At 42.6% G+C, this 23814-nt stretch overlaps 1 protein-coding gene across 6 annotated transcripts in view; it reads right to left on the bottom strand.

Moving 5' to 3' along the window:
- The window catches only part of PTPN13 (protein tyrosine phosphatase non-receptor type 13), a 626469-nt gene that overhangs the window by 11494 nt on the left and 591161 nt on the right, over positions 1-23814 (bottom strand). For all 6 annotated transcript variants that reach the window (XM_033963022.1, XM_033963031.1, XM_033963011.1 and 3 more), the window contains 2 exons: positions 19317-19654; positions 6752-6967 (listed from right to left, as the gene is read on the bottom strand). In XM_033963022.1, the coding sequence (XP_033818913.1) occupies positions 6752-6967; positions 19317-19654 (554 nt within the window). The remainder of the gene's footprint in view (positions 1-6751; positions 6968-19316; positions 19655-23814) is intronic.

Here is a 23814-nt window from a genome sequence, read left to right on the forward strand (position 1 = left end):
TATCATAGGTTAAACTTTGGATGTAAGCATAAGTAGCATTAAAATATGAATACATAGTAAGAAATTAAAGGAATAAATGCATATGAGATATAGGTTCCTTAAAACAACAATATGATATAAAATGAACATACAGAATAAATACAGCAAAAATGATCCAAAATAAAACCATGTAAAATGAATACAGCAGAGATGATTCAAGGTAAGAAACAGAGTAAAACCAAACCTATCCAGTAGATGGTGCCAAAGTAAAAAAACAAGCCAAAATCTGAACTAAGGAAAACCAGATAAATAAATAAGTAGAAATGCATTATAATATAACCAAAAGTTCAGTGAAAAGCCAATGAGAACCCATAGGAGGCACTAAAAGGAAAAGACTAATTTTTTTTTTTTTTTTAATAAAACGTGCAACAAATATATACCCAAAAGAGGAGAGGACGTTACAAAAAAGCAAAACTAAGCAAAAAGAAAGAGTCAAGGTGACCGGAAGAAAATGCACCATAGAGGATCTTAAAAGCAAACTTAAAATACCTTGCGATAAGTTTTAAAACAAATCCTGCTACCTGGCACAATGTTCAAAACAAATGCTAAAATTAATGAAGAAAGGAAGATAATTTAAATGGAATACTCTTTTAAAAAAGGATGACAGTTTGAACAGAAAACTCTTTAAAAAACATTTTGGCCATGTATATAAATGAAAGGTAAGGAAGATAAAACATCAGGAACTCGAGAATCACTGCTAAGTGAGGACGCACCCGAAAGCGAAAGTAATTTGTAGACTGAAAAGCGCGCCAAAAGAAAACGTCAGGGCAGCATGTAGACGTCACAGCAGGTCCCAAAATAAATAATCCAAAAAAAGGAAGAAAAAGGAGTGAGTCCAAGGAGGGAACAAAGGGACGATGTGTGAATGTCTAAGGGAGTCTAAAAGGGCGGCCCCCCCCGCCCTTTTAGACTCCCTTAGACTCCTCCCCCCCCGGGAGGAAAAAATAGCATTTAAAAGAACATAAGAAAAACTTTGTTTAAAACATCATATGTAAGTTCATAAATCGGAGATATGATTTAAAAACTTTGTATTAAAAAATGTGTGTATAAACTTGTAAAAATGACACTTATAAAAAGGAAAAAAGAACTGAAGCTAAAAAGGCTACATAAAGAAAAAAGCCAAAAAGTGAACTAAAAGGAATAAAGGCGCCAAGAACCTGGAGTCTTGATTTTTGAGTGTCATTATTGATTTACAAAAAGGGGGAACCGAGGAACAAGAGGGAGAGGCTGTTTAGATTGTAAGCTCTTTCGAGCAGGGACTGTTTTCTTCTTCTTTGTGACTGTGCAGCGCTGCGTGTGTCTGGTAGCGCTATAGAAATAATTCATAATAATAGTAGTAGTGGTAGTAGAGGCTCTGTCTTTCCTTTTATGGTAATATCTTTTAAAGATACCTTGTTCCCAACTATGCTTTTTTGATTAACTGTCAGTCTTCCCCCAGTTTCTAGTTTAAAAGCTGCTCTATCTCCTTTTTTAAATGTTGATGCCAGCAGCCTTGTTCCATCCTGGTAAGATGTAGCCCATCTTTGTAGAATAGGCTTCCCCTTCCCCAGAAAGTCACCCTGTTTCTAACAAATCTAGAACCCTCCTCCCTGCACCATCGCCTCATCCACGCTTTGAGGCTGTGGAGCTCTGCATGTCTCTTGGGTCCTGTGTGTGGAATAGGGAGCACTTCTGTAAATGCTACCCTGGAGGTTCTGGATGTTAACTTCCTAAATTTGGCTTCCAGAACCTCCCTACCACATTTTCCTATGTCATTGGTACCCATATTTACTAAGACAGCAGGCTCCACCATAGCACTATCTAAAATCTTATCTAGGTGACGCATGAGGTCTATCACCTTCGCACTAGGCAGGCAAGTGACCAAGCGATCCTCAGTACTTTCTTCAATGAATGGCACAGAATCCACTCCATTGTCACGTGTAACTTTGCCAGTCAATTGTAGTCCTTCTCCAGGATTTAAGTATTTGTTTAGCATGTTTGCTTTTTCCTCATCACTCTCCACATAGCGATGTATAGTTTTTTTCAGTCTCACGATTCCATTTTTCATCTTCCTTTTTTCACTAATAATATCTGAAAAAAATATTTGTCTCCTTTTTTACATCTCTAGCCATTTGCTCTTCCACTTGTGCTTTTGCCAGACATATCTCTCTCTTGGCTTCTTTCAGTTTCATCCAGTATTCCTTTCTGTGTTCCTCTTCTTGATTTTTTTTACATTTCACATATGCCAACTCTTTTGCCTTTATGTTCACTGCCACTAGTTTGGAGAACCATAGTTTCCTGTTTTTCTCTTGTTTTTATTTTCTTTCTTCACATAAAGGTCAGTAGCTATTTTTATTGCTCCTTTTAACTTGGACTACTGTTTCTCTATGTCCTTCTATCCAATCAGCTCTTTCTTCAGGTACTCCTCCCATTTTACTAAAGTCTGCACATTTGAAATCCAAGATGGTTTTATGTGGTTGCCCTCCACTTCAATTGTTATATTAAACCAAACCATTTGATGATTGCTACTGCCCGGATGGGCACCCATTCAGACATTTGAGACCTTGCTCACAACAGAAGATTATATTGGCATGATAATTTGAACATGTCTTGCTAAAATGCATAGCAAGCGTGAATTTACTACAGGATACTTGGGGAAGGAGGGGTAGAGAATAGGGGGATTATGGTGGGAGGGACTATTTTTCTTAAGCAATATTTTTAAAACTGCTGTTATTGTAAATGTGTGGTTTGCACTAATAAAAATAATTACAGTTCAAACTTATGATAAGGATGTCTAGTCTTTGTAGACTGGCTCACTAGAATCACCCAAATTTCTAAGCTCATTTTATATTTGAGTCAACCTTTTTTCCTCTTTTTGGGGAGAAAAGTCAGTTTGATTTATATTCAGATTAGTTTGTATTTGAGTTTATGGGATGCTGCTTGTTGGTCTAAGAAAGAATATGAAGATAAACTTGCAAAAGAGGCAAAAACTCATAACAATTTTTTTTAGGTACATCAGAAGCAGAAAACCTGTGAGGGAATCTGTGGTACAGTTGGATGATCAAGGAGCAAAAGGGGTGCTCAAGGCCATAGCGAAGAGACTGAATAAATTCTTTGCTTCGGTCTTTATGGAAGAAGATATAAGAGATCTAGCTTAAATGGAAATGGTTTTCAAGGGTGATGATGCTGAGGAACGGAAAGAAATCTCGGTGAATCTGGAAGATGTACTAAGTCAAATTGACAAGTTAAAAAGTGATAGATCGCCTTGACCAGATGGTATACATCCCAGGGTACTAGAAGAACTCAAACATGAAATTGCTCTCCTGCTATTAATGACCTGTAACCTATCACTAAAACTGGCTGTAGTACCTGAAGACTGGAGGGTGGCCATCGTTACACCGATTTTTAATAAGGGTTCCAGGGGAGATCCGGGGAATTACAGTCTGGTACGCCTGAGTACATGCCAAGCAAAATGGTGGAAATAATTATAAAAAATAAAATTGTGGAACACATAGACAAACATGATTTAATGAGACAGAGTCATCATGGCTTCAGCTGAGGGAGATCTTGCCTCACCAATTTGTTTGACTTCTTTGAAAGTGTGAATAAACATGTGGTAAAGGGAGCCAATTGATACAATACATCTAGATTTTCAGAAAGCTTTTGAGAAAATTAAAGAGTCATGGCAAAGAGGTGGCAAAGTTCAGTCGTGGATTGGTTATCAGATAGAAAACAGAGGGTAGGGCTAAAAGATCATTTTTCTCAATGGAGGAGAGTAAACAGTGGAGTGCTGCAGGGATCTGTACTGGGACCGGTTCTATTTAACTTATTTATAAATGATCTGGGAATTGGAACGAGTGAGGTGATTAAATTTGCAGATAACACTAAACTGTTCATAGTTGTTAAGACGCATGTGGATTATGAAAAATTACAGGCAGACCTTAGTAAATTGGAAGACTGGGCGTCCAAGTGGCAGATGAAATTTGATGTGGACAAATGCAAAGTGATGTACATTGGGAAAAATAACCCAAATCACAGTTACCGGATGCTAGGGTCCACCTTGGGGATTAGAGCCCAAGAAAAGGATCTGGTGTCACTTTAGACAATACGATGAAACCTTCCACTCAATGTGTGGTGGTGGCCAAAAAAGCAAACAAGATGCTAGGAATTATTAAAAAAAGAAGGTTAACAAGACTAACGGCCTCTTTTACAAAGCTGCGCTACCAGCTGCGCTAACTGTCCTGAAGCCCATAGATATTTAAAGAGATGGGTGAGGGGACATATGATTGAAGTCTACAAAATCCTGAGTGGAGTAGAATGGGTACAAGTGGATCGATTTTTCACTCTGTCAAAAATTACAGAGACTAGGGGACACTCGATGAAGTTACAGGGAAATACTATTAAAACCAAGAGTGGGTAGGGTTGGGCAGACTGGATGGACCATTCAGCTCTTTATCTGCTGTCATCTACTATGTTAGGAAATATTTTTTCACTCAGAGAACAGTTAAGGTCTGGAATGCATTGCCAGCGGTTGTGGTAAGAACAGATAGCGTAGCTGGTTTTAAGAAAGGTTCAGACATTTTCCTGGAGGAAATGTCTGCAGTCTGTTATTGAGAAAGACATGGAGGAAGCCACTGCTTGCTCTGGATCGGTAGCATGGAATGCTGCTACTCCTTGGGTTTTTGCCAGATACTAGGGACTTGGATTGGCCACTATGTGAATAGGCTACTGGGCTTGATGGACCACTGGTCTGACCCAGTAAGGCTATTCTTGTGTTCTTATATGTTCTTAAGGAATAGTGGGAGTAATTTTAAAGAGTCAGATCATCTTTCACATGGGCAGTTGTGCTCTCCTGACTTATTTAAAGCCTTATTATTGTCAGGCACAGGTTTGCCAGTTTCCCTCCAGGTTGACTGTCAGCCAATTTTTCAATATATTTTTCAAGATGTTTATATGTGCTTTATTGTATTACTATACGTTACATTTGTTGTATTGCACTATTGGAGTTTTGAAAATCAATAAAGAATTTTTTTAAAAAAGTTGTTTATATCTTCTAAATTGAATTTGTATTCTTTGATTATGGAGGGCAACTGTAATTTGTACATTGATTTGGACCCTTTTTAACCAGTTCACTAATTTCCTATTTGCCAAACATGATGCAACACATATTGCACATCATACTCTTGATTTAGTCTTCCTGGAAGAGGAGTTTATGCAGGACAACACTAATCCCCCCCTTCTACAAAATCACGCTAGTGTTGCTGCATGGGCAATGGCCCCCCAAAAATTTGAATTCCTATGGGCTTCGAGGCCATTACCACAGCGGCCTACGTTAACGGCTTCGTAAAAAAGGCCCTAAGAGGTACATTTAAGTGATGTGGAAGTAGTTTAGGTGGAACAGAGGCAGAGCTGCAATGTTTGCTTGTACTGTATTTTATAAAATATACAAATACACATTAGAAGGGCAATCTTATAGCAGGATGTCTGGGTAAAGGTGTGTGTGTGTGTGTGGGGGGGGCAAACGGACATATTTTCTAAACAAAATATTTTACAAATTGCCCCAGACTCCAAACTTTCACTCTTATAATCAATCCATATACATTTATAATGGCTTGGCTAACTAACCTGGCTAAATTGAGGAATCTGACCATGTTTCACTCAATATTGCCTCAGAAATGCCCACACCAGAGCTGTGTAGAAGTAAGTGTGTTCTTGTTATCACACAGGTTTACGTGCAGAGTTATTTTAGGAGCAGAATTTTATATGTATATACGTGCAAAAACCAAAAATCTGTATAAAATTACCCCGAGTACATGCACACATTTACATAAGCTACTGAGCAGGTGTGAATGAATGCATCAAAGTCTGTGCATAACTTGGGCTGGTTCTGGGTGCCTGTTTTATACTGGTACATAGGCACCTATATTGCCTTTATAAAATAAGATGAACATAGGTGCTTTTTTATTTTTAGACTTTTTACATAAGCATTTTCTAACAAAATCAGGCCCTCTTTCCCCAATCTCTTATCCCTTCCCTGTCTCCCAATATGATCCATTCCATACCTACCTGGACCAATAAGAAATCTCCTTCGCATTCCACTGAATAAGACCAAAATACATTTTACTTATTGTAAATAAATCAAACTCACACAATCCACCATACATTCACCCACACCAAAGAAACTGCACCATAAGGACCCCTACTACACTCCACCACCATAGAACCCCCAGAATCAGGATACAATATTAATACTATGGCACCTAGCATTATGCATTATTTCCATGCCAACATTTTGGCACAGAAAAGCATTATAACAAAAAAGGCAAAGAAATGGCCCAAAAATGGCACATCTAAACAGAACTGTATTTCCATACCCTATATCTGTATAGAATAGTGCCAATGGGTTTCCAATAGGAACTGAAAAGGGGCCGTAACAATGGAAGGGATATGAAGACAGTGTTATAGTATTCAGGGGAATCCATGCCCAACTTGCACACTAGGATTTACACCTCATTTCAGTTGGTATAAATGCTTATGCCCAGAGTTAGGCATGGATTCCAGCACTGTTCTATATAAGGCACCCATCCTGGAGCACTCTTTATAGATTAGCATTCAGCGCTAATTTTTCTGGCACTGATTTACTGAACTAGCTCCATGCTCTAAAACTCCATGCTCTATTAATAAAGCTGTTCAAAGAAACCACTTGATTTAAATTTACCAATTTGCAACATACCTGAAGATCTCGGCTGATAAGCCCCAGCATTGCATCTATACATATGAGTGTCCCTGAGCGTCCAATGCCTGCACTGCAGTGAGTAATTATGGGACCTGATTTGTAGATATGCCTCATGTAAGAAATAAAAGTCAGTAACTGATCTGGTTGAGAAGGTGTTTCGTGATCAGGCCAGGCAGTGAAATTCAGGTGTATAATATTTCGCACTTCACCTGTCTGAGCATATAAAAAAAAGAGAACAAATAAATAGAAGAAGGCTAACATATTTAATTAAATATTTATAACATTAATATGCATTACATTACCATACTTGATATAATAGCCAACAGACATGAAAGTGAACAAAATATTAAACTGGCAACTACTGTACAGTTACAAGTAGTTCAATCTATTCAATATAATTAAACTTCACAGCAAATAAAAAGCTCTATACTTAAATTTTGGATAAATTATAGAATGAGGGGGAAATAATTAGATATTTTACATGCAATGTTCCCTCTAAGGACCGAGTTTGTGTGAACAAAAACTTTTTTTGTGAGCAAAGGACTGAGTTGAGGTGATTAAGGAAGAGGCACTGTGGATCAATTTGGAAAGAGGGAATGCTAAATATATTTATATTGGTGTGATATACAGGCTTCCTTCATAGATGAAAGAAGTGGCCAGAGATTTAATAGTAGACATTCAAAATATAGCTGTAAAAGTGTAGTACTACTAATTGGAGATTTTAATATGCCAGATATTTATTGGGGTATCCCTACTGTGGGGTCTTCTAGAAGTAGGGAGATTCTGGATTTTCTAAAAGGAGAACTATTCCAGCAGTTGGTAATGGAACCCAAGCGGGATGGAGTTGCACTGGACTTAGTGACTACAAACGGGGAAAATGTTTCTGATGTTACAGTGAGTGATCATCTAGAATCCTGTGACTACTGCATGGTACTGTTTAATATTAAGATGGGTATAGAGAGGGCTCAATAAAAAGTAAAGGTTCTAGACTAGGGGTGCCCAAAAGGTCGATCGCAATTGACCAGTAGATCGCAAGGGCAACACAAGTCACTTGCCTTTGCATTATCCCTGCTTCCCCAATGCAGCAAAAGCCAGGCGCGTGCAGCCATTGCACAAGCGCCGGGCCCACAAGCCTTCCCTCCCTGACGTCAATTCTGACATCAGAGAGGAAGTTCCTGGCCAATCAATCGCTGCCTGGCTGGCCTGGAACTTCCTCTCCTGCATCAGAATTGACGTTGGGGGGAAGGCTTGTGGGCCCGGTGCTTCTGCATGGGCCTGGCTTTTGTGGCATCGGAGGAAGCAGGGAGAAATCGGCAGCTGTGACTTAAATCGGCGGTGGTGGCTCGTGGGCAGGGATAGAGAAAAAAAGAAAAACAGGAAGAAAGGGGGGCAGGGAGAGAGAAAGAAAAAGTTGGACTCATGGAGGGACAGAGAGAGATGTTGGTTGGGGAATGGAATGAGGTCTGGAGGAGAGGAAGTATTCAGGAGGCATAAAGAAGGGAAGAACATAAGAACATAAGAAGTTGCCTCCGCTGATTCCTATAACCTACCTCCACTCCTATCTGTACCCCTCAATTCCCTTATCCTCTAGGAACCTATCCAAACCTTCTTTGAAGCCTTGTAACGTGCTTTGGCCTATCACCAAGAAATATTGGATGCACAGTCAGAAGGAAGTGCAACCAGAGACTCATGAAATCACAAGACAACAAAGATAGGAAAAATGATTTTATTTTCAATTTAGTGATCAAAATGTGTCTATTTTGGGAATTTATATCTGCTGTCTATATTTTGCATTGTGGCTCCCTTTTACTAAACCGCAATAGCATTTCTTAGCGCAGGGAGCCTATGAGCGTTGGCAGCAGCACAAAGGGGAGGGGGTATATTTGTCTATTTTTGTATAGTTGTTACTGAGGTGACATTGCATATTTTAAAGACATCTGCCTTGACCTCTTTGAAAAACCTCTCGAATATAAATGATAATTAACATTTTCTCTGCATACAGTGTGCTTTGTGTTTTTTAAAATTTTATTGTTGGTAGATCATTTTGACTTGGTCATTTTAAAAGTAGCTTGCAAGCCAAAAAAGTGTGGGCACTCCTGTTCTAGGCTTAAAAAAACTAACTTTGCTTGGATAGGGGATTACATGAAGGAATTGTCTGGATGGGAACATCTGGAAGGAGTAGAAATGCAGTGGGCAAAAGTGAAATGAGTTATTGTAAGGGTGGCAAACCTTTTTGTGAAGCAAGTAAGTAAGAGAAAAAGAAGGCTGCTTTGGTTCTCAAAAGTAGTAGCTGAAAAGGTAAGAAATAAGAAGTTAGCTTTCGGAAGACAGGCAAAAATATCTGGAAAAGTTAAGAGGCTCGTCGAGTAGTCAGGAAAGCAAAGATACAAATGGAAGAAAAAATAGCTGAGATGGTAAAATGGGGAGACAAGACATGTTTTAGATATATCAGTGATAGGAAGAAGTGCAAAAGTGGCATTTTGAGACTCAAAGGTGAAGGGGAGAAATATGTAGAAACCGATAAAGAATCAGCTGAATAGCTTAACAAATATTTCCATTCTGTGTTCACGGCTGAAGTGCTAGGAGCAGGACTGAATAGGGATGGAGGAGTGGTAGTCCGTGATCGATTTTTGGAGGGCTTTGTTCATGAGGAGCTAGCTAAATTAAAGATAGACAAAGCGATGGTGCCGGATGGTGTACATCTGAGGGTGCTGAAGGAACTTAGGGAAGTTCTGCTGGCTCTGCTGACTGACTTTTCAATGCTTTTCTAAAGTCAGGAGTGGTACCGGAGGACTAGAGAAGGGTGGATGTGGTCTCTCTACACAAAAGTGGAAGTAAGGAAGAAGTAGGGAATTACAGGCCGGTAAATGGTAAGCAATGGAAACGCTTTTAAAACAGAGAATGGTGAAATTTCTGGAATCTGGTGGATTACAGGCCCAATTAGAGTCTGGATTCACTAGAGGTATGTCTTGTCAGACAAATATGATCAATTTCTTTGACTGGGTGACCAGAAAATTGGATAGAGGGAGTACACTAGATGTGGTGTATTTAGATTTTAGCAAAACCTTTGAAGGTGTTCCACACAGGTGTCTAATAAATAGAGTGCCTTTGGGATGGGCCCCAAAGTGACAGGCTGGGTCAGAAACTGGTTGAGTGGAAGTCGACAGAATGTAGTGGTCAATGGAGATCGCTCTGAGGAAAGGGATGTTACTAGTGGTGTGCCTCAAAGTTCTGTTCTTGGGCATGTTCTTTTTAACATTTTTATAAGCAATATTGCTGAATGGCTGTCAGGTAAGATTTGCCTCTTTGCGGATGATACCAAAATCTGCAACAGACTAGACACCCCGGATGGTGTAAATAACACGAAGACCTAGCAAAGCTTGAAGAATGGTCTGAAATTTGGCAGCTAATATTTTATGCTAACAAATGCAAGGTCATGTTTGAGCTGTAAAAACCTGAAGAAACGTACAAGCTTAGGGCAGACATGGGCAAACTATGGCCCTTGGGCCATATCCGGCCCATTTAGTTTTTTTAATCCAGCCAGTGTCAGAGGTGGCCGTAGTTTGCCCATGTCTGCAGCCCTTTGTCTTACTATCATTGTGCGCGGCGGCTGCTGCAAACTTCCTCTGCCAGCCAACCAGAAACTGTAGAACTCTTAGACTCCGCTTCAGCACTGCTCTGATTGGTCTCTTTCAAACACTTCCCCCTGATCAGAGTTTCCATCAAGCGCTATACACTTAGTTCAGTAAGTTTCCAATTTGTTTTGTTCCATCAGAAAAATAGGTTTTGTCAAACTCTGCAAAATATTCATTGAAAGCATTGGACTGTGGTGCCATCTCATGGAAATTTACCAAGCCTTTCAAACCACCCTCGTTAATGTCAATAAATAAGGTAAATTTAAATACACCCTAGGATCAAGATAGCTGCCGACTGATCTAGCTGAGTGTAACACGTCGGTGAGCTTGCTATTTTCTGTGTATTGGCTTGATCTAAACTTAGGACTCAAGTAGAAATCAATCCTTGCTGATTATAATACCGCTCTCAGAACCCTGTGATGTCCTAACACAATAGTGTTTGGAACCATATTTCAAGGTAAATGATGTCTTTCATTGAGTCGGTATATTGTGTGCAAAAACCACAAACATGCAACAAGCTCGTATAAAGTGCTGAATATAAATATAATAAATATGCTAAAAGTTATATCAAAAAAATTTTTCCGCACTTATCTTTCACAGAGCTGGCTTGTAGTGCATAGTTGTTCATTACATGGCTAAACGCCCAACGGGACCCGTTTCACCACAAATAAAGGGCTTCTTCAGGGGTCTTACGTTTAGAAATGTGCAGGGGGGTCACGTGATGCCGGGCACTTGAACGGACGTGCTTCTCCACGGCTCCGGGCCATGCCGCTGTAAACCTGCACAATACCTTCTGTATTTTTAGTGCTATCTAGCTATTTTTGGGATCTTTGCATATCTCCTGCTTTGCTGATCAATTCGAGTATTCATCTGGTGTGCTTGCCACGCGTAATGACTTCTAAACCGCAACGAGGCACTCGGGACAAAGCGAAGCAACAGGAACCTAAAATGGCGGACAACCATGAGGTCCCCATGTTTACTTTACAAGAGGCAGCGGTGCAAGAACTGACTCGATCTTTGACGTTAGTGATGGAAGACAAGCTCGCTAAAATACATACCTTTATGGAAGATATCAAGGAGAGTTTGGACTCACATGCGGGTCGCTTGCAGCGAGCGGAGGATCGAGTGGCACGCCAGGAAGATCAGGCTGCTGACTTCGAGGAACGACTGCGGGTTCTGGAGACCTCCAATAAAACCCTGCAGGAGCGCGTAGATGACCATGAAAATCGAGGGAGGAGAAAGAACCTGAGATTTATAGGGTTCCCCACGGCCGTCCGAGATGTTGACCTGCGAAAGTGCCTAGAGAGTTGGTTATCACAAATCCTGACCAATCCGGACACGGGCCTACCTATCCAAATCGAGCGGGCGCACCGCGTGGGTCAAAAGAAGGACGAGGAGACTCGACCGCGCCCAGTGCTCGCCCGGTTCCTAAACTTCGCGGTCAAGGAACGGATTCTGGCTCATTACCGCAGAGGGGAAGATTTCCTTTATGAAGGTCGTAAAATCCTAATTTTTCAAGATTTCTCCCCCATTATTTCATTTCGGCGCAAAGCGATGGCACCACATTGCAACAATCTGTATCACCGTAACATACGGGTGTCTCTCCTCTATCCAGCCCGGGCTCGAGTTTTTTACAACAACAAGGTTCATTACTTTGAAACACCGAAAGAGTTCGTCTCACAGCTGCCAGCACCGGTACACCCTGAGCCTGTTCCCAACTGACTCTCTGCAATGGGGACCGAGATCTCTATTTGGCGGCTTGACCGCATATGTGTCCTCTTGACCCGCCGTTCCTGCCTGCACGATGGCGGGCATTGGAAGGTTCTACTCCTGCATCTCCTTCGACTGAGCTACAGCTTGCCATAATGGATGCCTTTGGAACATTTGATCCGCTCACTGGCAGGCTTATTGGGGTTTGATTCCCCATGTTTTGATTTGTTTTAACTATTACAATTTAATTTCAGCTGCATACCTGACGATATGCTATTTTCTTGCCCTGGGCATTTTTTCACTATATGATGACGTGATACTATTTTATGTTACCCTACTAGTGTGCTTTGCTTAGTTTGCTTTTTGCACTTCCTGTGGGGCATGGCCTGGGGCTGTTCATAGTTCTCTGTTCTGAGTTTTCTGTTCTCTACTCTTCGATACCTCCTGCTGGGGATATGGGAAGAGTATATGGTTCTGGGGGGAGGGGGGTTTGGTATGCCTGTGGGAAGGGGAGTGAATGGGGGTTTTGTATGAGACTGTTTGTGTGGGTGCTACTCGTGGTGTGGGATCATGGATGTTGGGCTCCTGTGGTCTGCTGTTGCTGTCATACATGTGTGGGGGGGGTTGTGGCTGGGACATCCCCCGCTCCATGTTATTATATACCATTGCACGCTTTGAACATGCTATTATATATGTATTGCAATGACTTCTTTGAATGTATTATCTCTCAATGTGGATGGGATCCACTCTCCCATTAAACGAGCCAAGCTTCTCACTTACCTCCGCAGGGAACGTGCGGACGTTGCGTTTCTTCAAGAAACACATTTCACAGATGACGAACACCGTAAGTTGAGACGGGATTGGGTGGGACAGATTGGCTTCGCTTCTTACAGCTCTCGACAGCGAGGGGTGGCCATCCTCATACACAAACGGATACCATTTACTGTTCAGCAGCAGATCTCTGATCCTGAAGGGAGGTATGTTTTGCTGGTGGGGGAATTATGGGGACAACCAATTGTTTTTTGTAATATCTATGCCCCCAATGTCTATTCTCACGCTTATTTTTCTCGCTTGGTCACCCTCTTGACCCCATACCCTTCCAGTTTACTTGTGTTGGGGGGTGATTTTAATGTAACTGCTAATCCTGCCCTGGATTGCCACCCAGCAAAGAATGCCCCTAGAGAACATTTCAGTAAAGGAGTGAATTACCTTATGAGGGAATTGGGATTGCTGGATGTGTGGCGGACTCTTCACCCTGAAGAGCGGGATTTTTCCTTCTATTCTCACCCCCATATGTCCTATTCCCGTCTCGATTATTTTCTCATATCCGAATCTTGGTTTCCCAAGTATGCCTCGGCCACCATGCTCGCCCCAACTCTATCCGACCATTCTTTACTTCATATCACTCTTCAGTTTTTGCGGTCCTCAGGTGAACGCATCTGGCGCATGTCCCCACAACTGTACACCGATAAACACTTTCACGAATTTTTTTCAAAAAAATGGGAAGACTTTCTCCTCACAAACTCTGTCTCAGATGCCGGACCTGTTGTTTACTGGGAGGCTGCAAAGTCTGTCATGCGGGGCCATATTTTAGCTTATTCTTCTGCTCTGAAGAAGCGACGCGAAGGAGAACTTCTCGCTCTCACGCGAGAGCTGCAGGAACTCCGGCGGGTTCACATTTCTCAGCTTACTCCTTCCATCAGGGCCTCTTTGAAACAATTGAAAGATAAGATTAATCATCTTCTTGATGCAAGGGCCCAACGCAGCATTTACTATTACAAATATAGACTGCACGTCTGGGGTAATAAAACGGGACGCATGTTGGCAAATCTAGTCCGGCCACCCAAAGCTAAACATGTCATCACGGGTATTAAAGATAAAATGGGTCGCCTACACACTAACCCCAAAGACATTTCGGATCTAATCTTAATGTATATTTTCTGTAAACCGCTTAGAACCTAACGGATGTAGCGGTATATAAGAAATAAATTACATTACATTACATTACATTACATTACATCAATTCGTCAGTTTCTATAGGGATCTCTACAGGGCATCATCGGCCGATTCGCTCGCTCGGGAGGATTTTTTCAAGGATCTCCCACTACCATCTTTATCGGAAGAGCAGCAGCGCACTTTGAGTTCTCCTATTTCTGGACAGGAGCTCCAAGCGGCTATTGGCAAACTCACTCTTGCAAAAACTCCGGGCCCTGATGGAATGGGACCGGAGTTTTATAAATTGTTGCCCCCCACGGTTTTGCCGGCTTTGCAATCCTACTACACTGGTCTTTTGACTGACCTCCCGCCTGGAGATACACATAACCGAGCACATGTTATTCTTCTCCCTAAGCCGGACCGTCCACAAGACCAATTGGGATCATATCGACCAATATCTCTCCTCAACCAGGATGTTAAAATCTTGGGTAGCATACTAGCAGCCCGGCTAAATTCTTATTTGCCGGAGCTGATTCACGAAGACCAGGTTGGCTTTGTCCCTGGTCGCCACGCCTCGTTAAATCTTTTGAAGGTCTTATCAGTTTTGCAGGCCTCTCACGCACCAGAGGCCAGAGCTCTCATCGCCAGCCTTGACGTTGAGAAGGCCTTCGATATGGTCTCATGGGAACACCTTTTTTGGGTCATGGGACGATTTGGCATCACTGGGGATTTTGTCCGGTGGATAGCAGCTCTTTACTCTCGACCTTCCTCGCAGCTTTTGGTAAACGTGGACCTCTCTGCTTCCTTCTCTTTGGGACGCGGCACTCGGCAGGGATGCCCCTTATCCCCTCTTCTTTTCCTGCTGTCGCTGGAGCCCTTAGCACAACGGATTCGGCAAGATACGCACCTCGAGGGTCTTCGAGTGGGGACTCATGAATTCCGTATTAGTTTGTTTGCAGACGACACTAATTTGCCACGTCTTATGACACTAATACAACTATATGGGCGCTTCTCTGGTCTCAAGATTAATTTTGACAAAACGGAGGTCCTGTTGCTCGGGACGTCCGGCACGCCACGATGGACGACCACCTTGGGCGTGAGAGTGGCCTCTGGGAAACTTAAATATCTGAGCATCATGTTGTACTGTGACCCAAAGCGCTTATATGCAGCTAATATCACTGCCGCAATTGGTAAGATTAAAAACTTATGCCACCGCTGGCGAGCTTTGCCGTTGTCTCTTATGGGCAGAGTGGCATTGGTTAAAATGGTACTCTTCCCCAAACTTTTATATCCTCTTCAGACCATTCCTGTATGGGTGTCTTCCTCCGACGAGCGTTCCTACCTTGCTACTGTTCGATCTTTTATCTGGAGCGAGAGGACGCCCAGAATTCGCCTTTCTAAACTACTCCGTGCCAAACAGCATGGCGGCTTAAACATCCCTGACCTACGCACCTATAACGTGGCAGCTTTATTTCGTTGGATACACGCGCATCTGGCACCTGACTTCCAATCCTCCTTTTCATCTACGAGTCTTCTGGAAACTTTTTCCTCCTTTCTCCATGGCTGTTCCGGGGGGTGCTCTGGTACCATCTCCTCTCCTTTTTCTGCGTCTTTTCTCCCCTTACTTCACCCCTTCCGGAAGGCATGGGCATGGTGGCGAGGGAAGCAGAACCGGCTGGCCGGTTTCTCCCCCTTTCTTTCACGACTTCGCAATCCTACTTTCCCTCCTGGTATGACACGTTTATGGGGTCTGGCTGACAGGGGAGAGCGAGATATCACCGTGGGAGCGATTTTAGACATTGGGGGGGGGGACCTTTCCCTCCTTTTCTCAGGTCCAGGATTGCTGGGGTCTATCCTCCCAACACATCCACACATATTTACAACTTCAACACTATATTTCCCCTCAGATAGTTCGCTCTGCTGGCAAATGGGAGAGTGGATCCCTTGATAATATTTTTATGGAGACTCCATCCTCCATGAACACTATTTCCCGCTGGTACTCTGCATGTCGAGACCACCACCCAGAGTTGGTTTTGGTGGCACTAGCCGAGGAATGGTCCTCTGATATGGACGGAACTGTCACTGTACAGGACTTGCATAAGTTTTTCCAGAACAATAACCTTATGGTAAAGGCAGTATCCCTTCGGGAGATACAGTTCAAGATTCTCCATAGAGTATACATAACCAGAACACGTGGAGTACGTATGCATTTGTGGGCTGACGCTAAGTGCGTCCGGTGTGCTAAAGATCCAGGCACACTTCTTCATACCTTCTTTGATTGTCCAACTCTTACATTTTGGGGCCAGGCCCATCACTACCTTGAACGGGTACTTCAATGTACTTTTGAGTGGAATAGTGCAGCGCTTTTGCTAGGGGACATTCAGGACTTCATACAACAGGGATTGGACTTCCCAACTCAGAAGTTTATTCTGCATGCTGTCCTCTTGGGCAAATCTCTTGTGCTGCAGCAGTGGTCCACCGCAGAAGCACCTGGTTTCAATCTATGGCTAGTTAGAATGCGGTTGCAGGCCAGATTTGAACTTGACTCTTATGCCTGCAGACCTCAAGTCATGTGGATTACTTATTGTACCCTGTGGGAGCGCCTTTTAACTATGTCTTCCTCCGCTGCTGCATCGTCATGATTTCTGTCTTTTGCTTTAGAGGGCGGGGTTCCTCTATGATGTTTGCTGATTGTATACTGTACATGTGTCCTCCTGCATTTAGTCCTTTCTTGGGATGCTATGTTTCTGTTTTTGTACTAACAGAGGTGGCGATATTATCAACAAACGTGATTCCTGTAGACTACAGCCCGAGTGGATGTGCGTATGTGACGGTTTGATTGAGAGTGTGTTTGTTGGTTTGACTGACTGATGGAAGAATCGTTTGGGGATTCTGGTTTTCTTTATACTTCATTCTTCTTATATAGAAAAAGGGCACGTGTGAACCATGTTCTTCTTCCGTTATTATCATTGTTTGTATACACAGAACTGTATGTTATTCTGATGCTTTAGTTCTTTTATTGTCTGCAACGCTGTAATATCTGCTTGTTGTACATGGTTTTTGTGGCCTAATAAACATGATATTACAAAAAAAAAAAAAGAAATGTGCAACAGTATTCTCGTTGACACAAAAATGGCGCTGGCTACGAGAATACTGTTGCACATTTCTAAACGTAAGACCCCTGAAGAAGCCCTTTATTTGTGGTGAAACGGGTCCCGTTGGGCGTTTAGCCATGTAATGAACAACTATGCACTACAAGCCAGCTCTGTGAAAGATAAGTGCGGAAAAATTTTTTTGATATAACTTTTAGCATATTTATTATATTTATATTCAGCACTTTATACGAGCTTGTTGCATGTTTGTGGTTTTTGCACACAATATACCGACTCAATGAAAGACATCATTTACCTTGAAATATGGTTCCAAACACTATTGTGTTAGGACATCACAGGGTTCTGAGAGCGGTATTATAATCAGCAAGGATTGATTTCTACTTGAGTCCTCACTTGTTGCAGTTGATATTGTTTTGTATAAGAGGACTTTTTGCCTTTTAGAGTGGTTGATCTAAACTTACCCTGAGATGCCCAAACGGAGAGGAAGGAGCACAGCTAGGGCCTCACGGAGCTCCGGAGCACCTGGAATGGGCAGTATAGATGAGCTTATCCACTGCATGCAGAGCGCCCTTCAGCAGTCAGAAGTTGTCCCGCTAGAGACGTCCCGAATGGGCGGAACGGAGGTGGTCTCTCTGGGACTAGAAACCACACTAAGCCCCCACGCCCTCAAGTTACCAGCTCCCCGTGGGCGGGGGAGCTCTCCGAAGAGGGAGCATGTCTTGCTCTGGAGTCGGGGGTAATCATGAAGGGAGCATGGAGTCAGACTCTCTACATTTACAAGAGAGTCTGTATGTAGAGACTGAGGAGTCAACTTCTGAAGGAGATGGACAGACTCAGGAAAGTAATCAACAAGGAGAACACTAATCTTAGGAGAAAGCTCGAGTCTTTGGAAAATTTTTCCCGCAGTAATAATTTAAGATTGGTGAATTTTCCTAAGGTTTCAATGATCACTCCTCGGGAGATGCTGAAAAGATATATGTTGGAAATTTTTGGACTCACTGAGGAAGTAATACCACCATTTATACAGGCCTACTATCTCCCTATTAATCAGCAGAAACAGCAGCACAGGTTGCACAGGAAACTTTGGATGTGTCCACTTTATTGGAATCCTCAAACAGTGAACGGGCAGTGCCTGCAACTTTATTATTAACAGTGGCTTTGGCCCCAGACAAAAATTGGCTACTGAGACTTTTCTTTAAAAATAAACAAAACTTTTTTTTAGGAATGCAAATACAAATGTATCCAGACCTTGTCAGAGAAACCCAGAGACGTCGTAAAGAATTTCTATTATTAAAACCAGGAGTGTTAGCCTTAGGGGCAATCTTCTATTTACATCACCCATGCAAATGTATAGGGCTCCTTTTATCAAGGTGCGGTAGGCGATTAATGCGCGGAATACCGCGCATTCAACTGCCTGCCGCGCTAGTCACTAACACCTCCATTGACAAGGCGTTAGTTTTTTGGCTTGCCGCAGGGGTTAGCGCATGATGAAATGTTCGACGTGCTAACCTCCATAGCGCACCTTGATAAAAGGAGCCCATAGTTTATTATTCTTCACAGAAATATATTTTCTTTGAACCTTTCCAGCTGACGGTTTTTCTGTTGTTGTCACGCTTGGAGAAAGAAAAAGATAAGATCTAGGCATAGATAAGTATTTTTAGGGAACCCTGAGCTCAGTGTAATTAGCCAAGGCATTCTTCTATGATATATTATTTTCTAGTATTAAATTTGCTCTTGTTCCATCTTGATACGTTGTAGAGGACTTAAGTTAAAATTTAAGTAAATTTTATGTTGTGGATTCAATTCTGATTAATATGGTTATGTACTACTAAGTTTGTATTCCTGATTTGATTTGATTAATTGGTTATGTACTTCTGACTTAAATTTTATTTTCTGTACAAGTTTATACTTGATAAATAACTACAAAATGATAAATAAAAAAAAAAAAAAAGTACACCCTAAAAATAGTATAAATTTACCTGTGTCTGTGTGTGTGTGTGTGTATGTATGTATATAAATAAAACTTTTGACCTTTTACTTCACAAGGTATCCAAAGTGTGTATGCTGATCTATATATTTCTTCATAACTGCATGACATGTCTTGCATTTTAAAAAAATGGTTATTTAAGGGCAATTTTATTGAAATTCTAACAGTATGATTTGACTTACCTGAACGTTGCTTAGTGCTAATAGTCTCACAATAAAGTTCTCCAGCAGATGTGTCTTCAAAAGAGTAAGCTGAAGCTGGTTATCTATCATTTTAGGTCTGTCAGCTGCATCAGGCCAATAGCGTTGACATTTGATCTTTCCTCCTTCTACTTCCTGGGTCATCATGGTTATCACAGTACAGTTTTGTTCCCATACCATTTGCCAAAAGTCAGTTACTGTAGTAGGCAGAGGTCCTTGGCAAGCAATGTAAACAAATTCCTCATTGCCAATTGGAATTTTGATGAAACTGGCATTAATGTATCCATCGTCCTCACCTAGAGGAACCCTAGTAGTATCATCTAAAATCATTCCAAGAAAATGAGAGAGAGAAAGAGTAATATATATAGATAGTATATTATAAACACATACTAATAAAAACTGTACATAACATATACATGCGTATTTCAACATCAATGAATATGATAACTACCTGTGTCAGAGTGTCCTAGTACGGAAGACTAGCCTCGAGGAGCAGAACAATCAGCACACATTACTCAAACATTTTAAACACAAAGTGTTTTCTTTATTGGTTTGCCTTACACTTAATACAATAATATCACTGTGGCTTACCTCAGCCAAACAGTAATGAGTTATTCCTTTCCCTTAGCTTCAGGAGGCAGCCTTCAGTTGCCCCAGTCTTCTGCCCTAGTCCATGTCTAGGAAAACTGGGAATTCCTTTTTCTCTCTCAGGGAGCTGTTCCCTTGGGATCTTCCCCTATTAGGTTCTCTCTCAGGGAAAGATCCTCAAAATATAGTAACATAGTAAATGACGGCAGATAAAGACCTGAACGGTCCATCTAGTCTACCCATAAGTTATACCCATTAAAAACTACATGATTAGATTAACTTGTCTCTTCTTTGACATTTCTGGGCCGTAGACTGTAAAGGTAAAATCTGACAGGTCGCTATCGCAGCCGCTACTGTAACGATTTCAAAAAGGCAAGTCATTCTTAAAAAACTGCGATGCAAATGAGGTTCACAGAGGGTCACTAAATTTGCATATGCCGATCACTGGTGAAAGCGATCAGCACATGCACAGAATAAACACACAAATAAAAAAAAAAATGACCCCAAATCAAAAATCGGCAGGAGGGATGCCCACTTTGTCCTGCCACTGCCAAGCAACCCCACCTCCAGCAGTAGGAGGGATGCCCACTTCTTTATGCCACTGCCATAAAGCAACCTTCCTCCTTGACACCTCCCTAGGCAGCACAAGGTATGCCCACTCCTGCCGCTGCCATCAATTAGCCCCCCGAACCCACCCCAGAAGCGAGAGAGAAAACCACTCCGTCCTGCTGCCAGCAACTGCCTGACAGCGGGAGAGATGCCCACTCCCTCCCACCACCATGGAGAGGCCTTAAGTAAAATGGGCTAATGAGAGCCTTAAGCCCCTCCCCGGTGCATTCCAAGATGTACTGGGGAGGGGAAGGCCCACCATTTTAAGGAGGTGGGCCTGCTAGCGGGAGGAAGTAGGCATCCCTCTGAAGTAGGCATCCCTCCGGTCAGCCTTTGTAAACAAGGTAAGTGGAGGGGGGGAAGATTGTCAGAGGAATGACGGTAGCGGGAGGAAGGAGTAGACATCCCTCCTGCTGCCGGGGGTGGGTGGGTGGCTTGCTTAAAGGCAGCAGCATGAGGGATTGGCTAACCCTCTTACTGTTGGGGGAGGATCTCGGCAGCAGGGGGGGGGGTTTGCTTAATGGCAGCGGTGGGAGGAAATGGGCATCACTTTCGCTGCCAGGGGTGAGGATGTCACTTGATGGCAGCAAAATTTTCTGGCAGGTCTGAGCTGTCAAATTTTACTTTCCTGTCAATGCCTGAGCCAATCAGCACTCAGGCACTGACCAGAAAGTAAGGTTAGGACAGCTCAGACATGCCGGAAAATTTTGCTCACAAATGTAGGACAGCGAGGTTAGGAAATCACCCGGCGATAAAAGAGAATCAACCGGAGAGCTCGTTTAAATATTAATGTCCTCATTGTAATACATTTGCATGGCAGAGTCGGAGACTGCTAGGAAGCTCGGAAAAGACCACGGTAAGCCGTTTTCATAATCCGCCGCTAAAATACATGAATGCTATACCGGCTGGAACCAGTTTAGCGACCACGTTAAAGTTTTGAGAATCTTCCCCTGACTCAATTAACTCTGGGGAGAAGCACTCCTCCCTGCCTGAGTCTGGCCTTTCTGACTGAGCAGTGAGTTCTAAAACGTAAGGCATTCTGAAACCTGTAGTCTTTTCCCAATTACACTTCTCTCTCCGTATTCGCGGTGGATGTGAGCGGAACATAGCCGTGAATATGCAAAAACCGCGAATAACTTTTTATAAGTTATTCGCGTTTTTTTGTAAAAATCAGCATTTTTACTATTGAAATTGTGAATAACTTTTCAACAGTTATTCGCAGTTTTTGGAAACAGCCACTATTATTACTATTGAAATTTGCAATTTTGGGGCAATAACAATATTTATTGCACAACAATACAGTAGTGTACAGTAATAATCTCAGGGTAAAAAAAAGTTCAATACTGTTTTCTCAACAAGGAAAAAAAGAAATGTTCAATACTGAGAGTTCAATACTAGAATACTCATTGTCCTGTACAAGTACTGCAGGAAGAGGAGACGAAGGGGATAAGTGAGCACCAGGGGGCCTCCTCATAGAAACATAGAAAGATGACGGCAGAAAAGGGCTATTGCCCATCAAGTCTGCCCACTCTACTGACCCACCCCAATAAGTCTGAATGCTAATGACCCAGTTCCTTAACTCGACCTTCGTAGGGATCCCACGTAGATGTCCTATTTATTCTTAAAGTCAAGCACGCTGGTGGTCTTGGCCACCTGCACTGGAAGCTTGTTCCAGTGATCTACCACTCTTTCCGTGAAGAAATACTTCCTGGTGTCACTATTAAATTTCCCCCCTTTGAGTTTGAGCGGATGCCCTCTTGTGGCCGAGGATCCTTTGAGCAAGAAGATGTCATCTTCCACCTCGACACGTCCTGTGATGTATTTAAATGTCTCAATCATGTCCCCCCTCTCCCTGCGTTCTTTTAGAGTGTAGAGCTGCAATTTGTTCAGTCTCTCTTCGTACGAGAGACCCTTGAGCCCCGAGATCATCCTAGTGGCCATCCGCTGAACTGACTCGACTCTAAGCACATCTTTACAGTAATGTGGCCTCCAGAATTGCATACAGTATTCCAGATGAGGTCTCACCATGGTTCTGTACAGTGGCATTATGACTTCAGATTTACGGCTGACGAAACTTCTGTTGATACATTCCATCATTTGCCTTGCCTTGGATGAGGCCTTCTCTACTTGTTTGGCAGCCTTCATGTCTGCACTGATGATTACTCCCAAATCTCGTTCTACTGAAGTCCTAGCTAATGTTTCTCCATTTAAAGTGTAAGTTCTGCATGGATTTCCGCTACCGAGGTGCATGACCTTACATTTCTTAGCGTTGAAGCCCAGCTGCCATGTCGAGGACTAGCTTTCCAACGTAAGAAGGTCCTGCGCCATATTATCCTGCAATTTGCTTTCACTTACTATATTGCATAGTTTGGCGTCATCGTCGAATAATGTTACTTTACCCTAAAGCCCTCGGGTCAAGTCCCTTATGAATATGTTAAAAAGGAGTGGACCCAGGACTGAGCCCTGGGGCACTCCGCTGGTTACCTCCAATGTCTCAGAGAGGGTGCCGTTGACCACCACCCTCTGAAGTCTACCACTCAGCCAATCATTGACCCATGCAGTTAGTGGAAGTTGGTCTTCAGTAGGAGGAAGACAAAGAGACGAAAGGGATGCCTCCTCATGGGTGGAAGAGATGAATTGTGAGGCAGTCACTCTCGGTATCTTTTGGAAATACATTGTGATTTCCGTCTGGCTCTTCTGCTTCATCATTTTTTTATATATATTTTTGTATGTAGAAATCGTTGCTTTTATTATAAATATAACTGCATGTAAAACCAGCTACTGCATATCTTAGCCTGACACTGCATATATAGCCTGTACTACTCCTCTACTGTTATCGCATGTTCATCGCATGTCTAGCTCTACCACCACTTACTTAGCCTGCTCTGCCCATCACTACTACCTCTTATACAGCCTAGCCCCTCCTCAGCCTGCATCTTACTAGCAGCACTAATCTCTCCCACCTCCTGCCTGACAAGCTCTGCCCAAACCCTCTCTCACTATCTCTCCTTGCTCCCACCATGAAGCCACCCTCCTGGCTCCTCCTTCTACTTCTCTGCTCTTTCACCAATACTTCCCACTGCCAAATATCTCTCCCCCCCAACCTCCCCGACTCCACAGTCTCAAACACTTGCCCAGGCCTCAGAATCCCCACACTAGTACACACTAGAACTCATCACAACAAAAAACACAGAGGAAGAAACCACTCCTCCTTAAAGCCTGTCCCTCCAGCCAACCTACCCAACCTCACCTCTGTCTCTCTCACCCCGGTCCCCACACTCTA

This window comes from Geotrypetes seraphini, chromosome 1, assembly GCF_902459505.1.
Source record: "Geotrypetes seraphini chromosome 1, aGeoSer1.1, whole genome shotgun sequence".
Taxonomy (NCBI): domain Eukaryota; kingdom Metazoa; phylum Chordata; class Amphibia; order Gymnophiona; family Dermophiidae; genus Geotrypetes; species Geotrypetes seraphini.